At 48.2% G+C, this 9,683-nt stretch overlaps 1 protein-coding gene across 2 annotated transcripts; it reads left to right on the top strand.

Moving 5' to 3' along the window:
• The first annotated feature begins 4,753 nt into the window (after nt 1-4,753).
• Nucleotides 4,754-8,588, top strand: LOC144104356 (uncharacterized). Of its 2 annotated transcripts, XM_077637300.1 has the most exons (4): nt 4,754-5,872; nt 6,280-6,716; nt 6,875-7,037; nt 7,172-8,588. In XM_077637300.1, exons 1-2 carry the CDS (start codon nt 5,687-5,689, stop codon nt 6,577-6,579), a joined length of 486 nt encoding a protein of 161 aa, XP_077493426.1. In that variant the 5' UTR covers nt 4,754-5,686; the 3' UTR covers nt 6,580-6,716; nt 6,875-7,037; nt 7,172-8,588. The 2 variants fall into 2 exon arrangements, 1 of the variants encoding a protein (XP_077493426.1); XR_013308508.1 differs by lacking the exon at nt 4,754-5,872 and having other exon boundaries at nt 6,361-6,484; nt 7,172-8,581.
• The last annotated feature ends 1,095 nt before the right edge of the window (nt 8,589-9,683 follow it).

Here is a 9,683-nt window from a genome sequence, read left to right as displayed (position 1 = left end):
GAGACAGAGAGAGAAAAGAGGTTGCGGCGTTTTCTACACATGGTTTGTACATTGATGTGAAATCATTTTTTAAAGGTGCTTGCTCAATTTATGCCAGAGACCTGAAACAAACTGTCCCCACGCTCCACCACTGCGCTGATAGTTGTTTTACAGCCTTAGCTAGAGCTGAGAAGCCTGGTCTCTACAGACTCATGGTGTGAGGGCACGGGTTCCCCTTTTTCTTCTCCCCTTGTGCAATGCTGCCATTTTGTGTTTTTCACCGTCTTGGGTTTTGTACGAAATGTGATTGGTTCTTGCTAAATACCACAGCAAAATTTTCAAAACGATAAAGAAGAAATGTTCAGACCACCACTGAAAATAAGCATAAAAAAAGTTTCTTGCTTCAGGACTAATGAAATCTACATCCTTGCATGGGGGGGTTTCAGATCCCGTTTCAATATCGGTAAGTGGCATAAGTCCCTCCGAGACCCTCCTTACTTTAAGCACCGATCATATCGCGCTGTTCTTGACTTCAGTGGCGGAACGTAGTGGCTTCAGTGACTTCAGTGGCTCAACGTCCACCGCATTACACTTCTTCGTCTATGACAATGAAAACTGGTGTGTGATTCCTATATTAACATATTGACACATTCCGAATGGTAAATTGCATAATTCACGACCACTTGGAGAGAGAGAGAGAGAGAGAGAGAGAAAGCTTTATTGGCGCCAAAAATTAGTCGATTCAGCGGGACCCGGATGTCTTCATGTTGAAGTTCCGAGTCTTATAGGGGTGGTGCCCTTATTTCAGGGCCCCACTGAGTCTTGCTACCTCATACGCATGCTGGACCAGCCCTTTTTGGACCGCCAGCACGCTGCTGGTGGGTAGCCTCTTCCACTGTTCCGCATTGGGCTTTTTTAGTTTATGGAATGAATAATTGTTTTTACACTCCCATGTAATATTGTATAAAGTGGGGGTGGCTCCACACCACTTGCATGTGTCCGCGTACTGGCTCGGAAACATTTTTTGAAGTAGGTGTAAGTACTGAAAGCTTTCTGTTTGCAGTCTACGCCAACCGACTGCCTCATATTGCGTTAATAGCTGGTGTGGTGGACGACTACTTGGAAAAATAGCGTGCAAAAATAAACGCGATTCATTCATCCCGCCATAAACGCCATGATGTCTATTTTTTCTTATTATTAACAAACACATTTCGCTATAGCTGCAAGAGACGGCGCCACAAACTTGAAAAGGAGGGGCTTTAGACAGCGAGTACCAGAGCGCGGAATTCAAAGGCGGAAATTTACTCTACAGAAAAATATGAGGAGGCTTACGTAGCGTCCACACGCTGTGCCACATGTCAGCACAGTGCCTGAAAGAGTTATTTTTTTTTATAAATAGAAAATGTGCTGAAAAATCGCATGCTCATAGCAGCCACACTTCTGGAAACTGGGGCTTGTACTCATTGTCAATCGATGGCGCCACGAGTACCGCAGAAGAACTTTTTTAGCATCGATATTATGGACTCCACGGGCAACCAGCCAAGGCGGTAACTGGGCTTCGTTTTTCTGAACAGCTTACCTCATCAAACGCAGTACATTGTTGAAAACACTGAGCCGTTTTCTGGAAGCGTAGTGAATTAACTTACGCAGTTCCATGTTTCTCGAAAAACACCGCTATGTCTATTTTTTTTAGAAAATCATTTCGCTGTATCTGCAAGAGATGGCGATACCAACTTGGAATGGGGGGTCAAAATATTAAGAGCGCGGAATTCAAAGCTAGAAATTTGCTCTGTATACAAAAATGTGAGAAGGCTTAAAGGGACACTGAGGAGAAATTGAAGTTGGCTTGTATCGATAGAATAGCAGCTCCTGATCACAAAAACGCCACTCTTACTGAAAACAAAGTTCTTGTAATGTAGAAAATAGCAAGAACCAGAATACAGGTGTCGCCGCCACAGGCCACTCTCGCAAGTACAAGCGTGATGACATCCTAGGAAAAGAGGCGCCACCTTGGAGGAATTTTCCTTACTTTATGACGCCACGAATCTCTGAGGCTGGCAAAGGAAGGTTGCCCACCGCACCGCTAGCTGGCAGAAATCACGGAGTCTGCGTTTACGTCACGTGTCACGTCACTCCGTTCTGAGACGTCACAAGAGTTGCCGTGGCGTCATAGGAGTTCCCTGAGTTGGAATTAGAGTGGCGGGAAAAACTTTTTCTACTTCGAATCCAAATTACTTTGATATAAATGATTCTTTCGCGCCCGGACAAGCGGCAACAAAGCCATGAAATGCCGAACTATCAGATTTTGCTAACAAAAAAAAAATGATAGAGTTCTACTCAGCGTCCCTTTAAGTCGCGTCGACATATATTGGCACAGCACCTGAAAGGGTTATTTTTTAGAAGTAGAAAATATGTTGAAAAACCTTATGCTCATAGCTCCCACACTTCTGGCAGTTCTGGCCGCCGCGGCCGGGTTGGAACCCGCGTCTTTCGGGTCAGAAGCCACCGCGGCAGCGCACTACTATTGCTATATATTGCTGGGTCGCGACGCTCGGCGACGCAAGGCCCATATGCCTTCTAAATCCTGTGGAGCTTCCTTTTTGCACGTCGGTGTAAGACATCGGTGTATCCACCATCGTACTCCATGTCTTCTGGGCCGGAGAGGGTATAGATATCACAGCGAGCTCAGAGGTGAAGCTCGGGGACTGCTATCCGTTGCAGAAAGGCAATGCAGAGAGTCACCCAGCTTCGTTAGGGCGGTGAGTCCATCACATCAACGTTAGCAGAAGCAATCAAGGAAAAAATAAAAGGAACGTACGAAAAGCGAAGTAACGGTACTTTATACTTGAAGAAAGTTGTAACTAAATATTATTGTAAAAATGCTAACTGCCGCAAAGACACGAGGGTGACACACAGAGACATCTTGAAAACAAAATTCAGCTTACACGGACGAAGCACAGAATAGGAATAGACACTACAAGCACTGTCTCGCAACTAAGCTTTTACTTAAGGGGTGGATATACAGTGTGTGTTGCATTTATCTCTACGGGTTGAGAAAAACTCTCCTGCGCAAACCACTCTTCTATTTCGGCTCAAATACAGACCACAAGGTAGCTTATGAAAGACTCCATTTTGTGACAAATAATTTAACATCGTAACTAGCCTGAACTGGTCGGAATCGGTGGAAAACAGGAGTCGTAGGCGCGTAGAAGTTTCATCGAGGCCAGCAGGATAACCGACTTCAGAGGCTGCGGTACCTACCGAACTGCAAGGCAACCAATATCCCTGCTTGTAGGTGGGGTATGTCTCGCAGTGCCCCAGATGGCGCAGCCTGTCTAATCTGCTACTCCACTGGCCACCCTGACAAAAATTCTCCACGCAGACGACTGCAGTTTGTCGCATATTCCGGACAATTCAGAGAGGTTTCTATTTTTAAATAACTTTTTAAAAGCACAGGCTATGATAACACACACACACACACACACACACACACACACACACACACACACACACACACACACACACACACACACACACACACACACACACACACACACACACACACACACACACACACACACACACACACACACACACACACACACACACACACACACACACACACACACACACACACACACACACACACACACACACACACACACACACACACACACACACACACACACACACACACACACACACACACACACACACACACACACATACACACACACACACACACACACACACACGCGCGCGCGCGCGCACACACGAACACAGAAATTGCCTTTGAAATCTGAAGTCTGACGAAAACTCGTCTGGTCGGGTAGAAGATTCATGACTGAAGAAAAAGGAACGCCGACCAAAAGGTTGTTGTTTAAAACGAGACGTTCCGGCTTCCATACGGAAGCCTTGATCACTCTAATCAGCTACTCCACTGATCAAGGCTTCCGTATGGAAGCCGAAACGTCTCGTTTTAAACAACAACCTTTTGGTCGGCGTTCCTTTTTCTTCAGTCAGAAATTGCCTTTGTGTCTTTGTCTGTGTACACATATCCATCCTTTCAGAATAAAAGCTTCGTTGCGAGACGGTGCTTTTCTTGTCTATTCTTCCTGTGTTCTTCGTCCGTGTGCGCTGAATTTTGTTTTCAACATGAACTACATCCGACTAGCCCAACTCGGCATTCTTCTACACAGAGACAGGACTGAAGCCCACTAAGCACTGCAACTCAGTGACTACCAACTATAAGCTCAGTTGGCAGTTGGCGCCAGCCTTGTCTGTGTGTGTTCCGCCTCGTGTCTTCGCGCGAGTTCGCATTTGTGGAAGAGCTAACAGCATGGCCACTCTATAACCGCTGCAGAAGTATGAAAAATCCTACTTGTAGTTTCTCTGCCGTTTAGATTTATTATGCACAACTGTTTTTATGGTTTTTGAAGACGCTTCGTTCACCCTGTGCAAGCTGAGACCAATTAGATTTTTTAATTAATACGAAGGGATTCGAAAACAGTTCATATCTTTTTAGTCCGTTTCTTTGAAGCTCAGGATAAGAAACACGAAAAACGTCGGCCATGCTCTACGTTCCGCACGCGCGACGAAACTTGCGCGTCCAACGCCGTCTTGGTATCACTTCATCGAGCCGTGCCAGGGGCAGACTAAGAAAACAAAAAGAAAAAAATTGGCCGCTAGACACGTGACGATGCGCCGTCTGCAGAGGTGCGGCGCAGTGCGCTAACGCTGCTCGCGGCCGCAGCACCCGGGAGGAAATTTTCAATCGCTGATAAGTGCGTCAGCACAAACCGCCAATGAAGAGACCTGTAGCCGATAGTAACGCGCGTGCGCTGGCGTCTGCTCGCCGATGAAAAATGCCACCGGCAGAGCCCGCCGTTGTTTGTTCGTTGGTGCTAGCCGCGAGAGCTTATTTTCGCTGTAGTGCCAGCGGCGGTGGTTCTGAACATCGCTCTGTGCGTGGTTCCTGTGGGTTCCTGTCGTTTTCACCGGCCACCGGAGACGCAGAGAAGCCATTTCCCTCACTGCCGGCCGACGACTGCCGAGGGATACACCTCCCAGCCAGGCCTACGGCATCGAAGGTGAGTGCGAGGCAAGGCCTCGCGGCGAGGGCGACGTGTTTTCGTGAAACCTCCCCTGGGCTGTTAGACCAAATTTAAGTTTCACTCGCGCTGATTCCGCGAGCATTGGTTAATAGTAAGCAAGCAACACGCAGCATGCAGCGCAGAGGTTTCATGGGCTGTCGCCATCAGGTTTTTTGTTCGTGACGGAAGCGTCGTGAGCCAGGGGTTGCGGCGCGTACACAGCTTTAGGCTTAGCTCACACTTGGCAGGTCAGCTCTAGGTGTTGAGCTCACTGCCGTTTTCGTCATGAAACAAAAGCTCGTTCCGAACGCCGTTGCGACCAAGCCACCATGTCGTGTCAAGGAATGCCCGGGCGCGAAAGTGCTCTTGAGCGACATGTGGTTTGTGGCCGTACACGGCGCTCGGAAATTCTCGCCACCCTCGTCCAGCAACTCCGAAGAACGGACGCTGCCTACGGTCTGCGGCACATCGTGTTTCCGCTGCAGCCAAGGTCCGTCCGACTTTCTTACTTATTTCAGCCCTGCGGAATAGGGCTCGTTCTTCTCCCACGGTGAGTATATGTGCAACTGCGTTACGCTTGCGTGTCTGTCACCTCTTTTTTTTTCTTTGCAGATATGCTCACTCCCGCATTCTCATACCAACGGCACTGGTGCATTCGGCCCGCAGTGACATCTGGCCCGGTGTGGCAGCTGCGGGCCGTGCAAGGTTCCCTCTGCGCACCATCTGCCTCCGGTCGCACACGCTGTACTGTCGGGGTACTTCGACTGCACTGCATCGCAGCGTCGTTTTCTGCGTCTTCGGTAAGCAGGACTGCGACTTATCGAAACGAGAAAACTGGCACGGCTGCAGATGGAAGCGGTACCCCCTAAGGCTGTTCAACACCGGGCTGCGCTGAAGGGGCTCGATGATGTAGTACAGTCGAAGTTGGCGTGGAATAAGTCATGTTTGTGTCCGACAGTGCAGCCAGCCTACAGTGTGACCATCGGACGACTTTGGAATGCTCACGACATACATGCTTGCAAGAAGAGTGCTTGATCGGTCTGGTTGGCGCATGTTGATGGAAACGACTGCGCAGTGCTAATAGACGAGATGGAAGAGAACACAGAACTTGTGTTTATGTTCTCTTCCGTCCCGTCAGTTCGCGCCGTTTAGTCGTTTCCATCTATACAAGGTTGCCTTTGACGAAGGTTCCTTTTTATCTTTGCAGATATGCCGGCTTACAGTCTACCTTGGACACGGACAGCGCGGAGCCGATTCAGCAGTGCGAGCTGAGAACTCTTGTCCCGGTGTGGCATCCTTGTGCCCTGCAAGGCAATCTTCCTGCCTCGCACTGCTGCTGCCTCCCGTCACAAACGCTGTACTGTCGGGTGCTTCGATTGCACTGCATCGCAGCGTCGCTTTCTGCGTCTTCGGTAAGCAGGACCGCGACTTATCGAAACGAGAAAACTGGCATGTCTGCAGATGGAAGCGGTACCCCCTAAGGCTGTTCAACACCGGGCTGCGCTGAAGGGGGTCGACGATGTAGTTCAGTCGAAGTAAGCTACCTTTGTTTACGACAGTACAGCCAGTGTACAGTGTGACCCTAGGACGACTTTCAAGTGCTCACCACATCCACGATTGCAAGAAGAGGGCTTGATGAGTCTGGTTGGTGCATGTTGATGGAAACGACTGCTGAGCGCTAACAGGCGGGGTGGAAGAGAACATAGAGCGTGTGTCTATGTTCTCTTCCCTCTCGTCTATTCGAGCTGTTCAGTCGTTTCCATCTATGGTTGCCTTTTACGAAGTGTCTTTTATCTTTGCAGACATCCAAGGGAGACCCTAAACCAGCTTAAGGACAGCACGGAGCAGACTCGGGAAGTCCGAGCTCGGATCTGTGGCCCCGGTCCGGCATCCATGCACGACACAAGACGTTCCCTTTCTGCCTCGCCCTTCTTTTTATCTCCCTTGACTCCAGGGGGTAGGGTGGTAAGTGCAAATGAATCGAAGCCCGCATGGCATACGCTAGTTTTGCTCCGTATAGTACGGAAAGTGTACAAAGTGGCCGTAGGAAGTCTCTATAGCATGCGCACGACACCCATGCTTTCCACTTGTCTTTGCAGATACGCCGACTTCGGTTCTCGGAGCCGCGTCAGAAAGTACGAGCTCGGATCTCTGGCCCTGTCCTGTATCCATGCGCCACGCAAGATATTCAATTCCTACCGCACGTATGCCTCCTCCCTCAACAAGAGCTTTATATTCTTACCTGTATGTTATGAATCTGCAACAGCTGATGGCCCGTATTACACCTCGTCTGTTCACCCTTCGTTCAGTATAAATTCTTATTTTTGCGCTTGTCTCAGTACTGCTTAGTCGTGTTGCTACCAGTCACCCTTGTTACACTAATTCCACCTAATACAGCTGCAGGCAGCGCGCTTATTAATGGCCACACACTGCAGAGTTTATCTTCACTTCACCACAATCGCACATGTACATGTATTGCACCTACACCTGAATTATTGTCAGATTTCAAACAGCAAGCATTACTTTTTGTCCGTAATATTCTTGGTATCCGCAAATACTTCGCTTCCAGCAAACCTCTACGCAATGTCGTTACGGGCTACAGGGATTTTACTTATCACTTTCATAGATTTCGCCTTCCATCGTTGCTTCTGCATGTCTGCTCGAATTCCCAGTTGTTTGGCGTTACTTTAGAAACTACACAACAATTTGATCCAGATCGCTCATTCTGTCATTTATTTCAAACTATTTTACCCTTGTCTGTGCAATTCAAAAACACACCTTCTCATCATTGCACACATTTCTGATCACCTCTATATGCTAATTAACACATTTTGCATACTTTCAAGGGAGCCTCTTGACCAGGCAAGGTGGACGTCAGTCCGGCTTCTTTGTGGTGTGCAAGGTTGCTTTCTTCTTTGAAATACTTTCGTCCCTATTAGTTTACTTCCCTTCTTTTTGTCTATGCTTTTGTTTCCTCACGTATTTCAACGGTATGCTCATATCTGAGCTTTTTTATTCGAATATATAGAGATGTTCAGTGTGCTCCCTTCTGTCATGAGTTGCAGCACAAGATTGGATGAATTCAGAAATTCTAGAAGGCAGAAACGAGACTTGCGGACCGTGCTCAGAAGATAAAGCCGAATCAAGTATTGTAAAAGAAAAAAAAACGACGTGGCACCACGACTTGGCAGACTGCAAGAATAACGTTCTAATCGCCGGTGGGGCAGCACTGCAAGCGGGTTTCGTCGTCTCCTCCCCGAAGCCGACCTACTGGGTGTGTCAACCGTTGCCACGCTGCTCAGTCCAGGCAGTACAACGAGAGCCGCTAGTCAGCGCCTATGGGACAACGACGCGGTGACCTGCTGCTTCCGGACCATCATCGCCGCTGCAAGGGTTCCCGTGTGCCAGCTGCGAGTTACTGCCGACTAGGTGTATACAGCTGCCGCCTTAATCTGTCCCTGTACTTTCTAACGCGGTCTTTTTCAAAAGAGTGATTGCCAATAAATGCTTTGCACAACAGTTTCGTACGAGCTTCTTGTCGCCACCTGAGGGCTCGCCGGCGCCAGCCGGCTTGAGCGCGTTGCGGGTGATGACTATCACGCTTCTCAGTGCTTCCTGGCGCTGCAGCCAAAATGCAATCCACATCACAATATCGAGGTAGAGGAGATATAGGCTTTTCCATTCAGTTCCCCTTGGGCGTCGTCACATTGCTCGCTGGGCTGTTGTGTGCACTTGGCGCTAGCACGGTAGAAGCTTCAACGTAACCAATTGGCACCAGCTCAGACAGGAGTTTCGACACCCTCTGCCCGATGCAAAATTTAATGTGTCCAAGAATTTTTTCAGCTCAGCGGCTTTGCTTCGCAGTGTTTTGCCTCCAGAAAAATAATTACAATGTAAGAAATAGGCAGGCAATTGCACGTGCCGACAATTAACTCAATAATTATAAAGTAGCAAACGAGACGCAAACATGACGTGAGCATCTGTGTATTTCCGAATAATAAAACACTAAACTGCCACAAATATATGGAGCATTCGCAACCACATGTCGAGCAGCTACATCCGTCAGTTACATGTGAAAAAAAAAGCAGACGCTAAAGCAGCGATCCAATATCGAGCGTTAGCACACCTAACAGGTTCACAGTTCGAATCCCTGCCGCGTTCTAGTTTCTAACTGCATTAATGCTGCACGAAAATCGAAATCACGTGCCACCACGCTGGAGACACTGCGACAAACAGTTGAGCCCCAATGCTCATATCAAGATTCGAAAAGACGTGGAATTAGGGGTACATAGGTCGCCGGTTCTAATTCCTGCCGCAAGCTAAGCTCTAACTTAACTAGTAAGTTTATGCTGTATGAAACGATGAATCGTGTGACATAATTTTGAACATCATGCGGCAAGCCGTCGGCCCACAAATTTTACACGAATGTCGAGACTAGGTGGCTCCACAGTGACGCCTGTCAGACGGTTATATGTATCGGACCTACAATTGGGTTTCGAGGAATATCTAACGTTCCTTCCATTCGAACCACAAACATTAAACTTGTATCCGGTAACCTTGGCATGTGTACATATGTAAATAAAATTTTTTCCAATCACATTAAACTTATAT

The sequence above is a fragment of the Amblyomma americanum genome, chromosome 9 (genome assembly GCF_052857255.1).
Source record: "Amblyomma americanum isolate KBUSLIRL-KWMA chromosome 9, ASM5285725v1, whole genome shotgun sequence".
Lineage (NCBI taxonomy): Eukaryota > Metazoa > Arthropoda > Arachnida > Ixodida > Ixodidae > Amblyomma > Amblyomma americanum.
This window is presented reverse-complemented; position numbering and strand designations above follow the sequence as displayed.

Bases quoted from the DNA above. Each gene is read 5' to 3' on its own strand.
- LOC144104356 (XM_077637300.1), top strand. From the start codon at position 5,687: ATGCTCACTCCCGCATTCTCATACCAACGGCACTGGTGCATTCGGCCC. The intron at 5,873-6,279 runs GTAAGCAGGACT...TTATCTTTGCAG, and splicing joins CGTCGTTTTCTGCGTCTTCG to ATATGCCGGCTTACAGTCTA.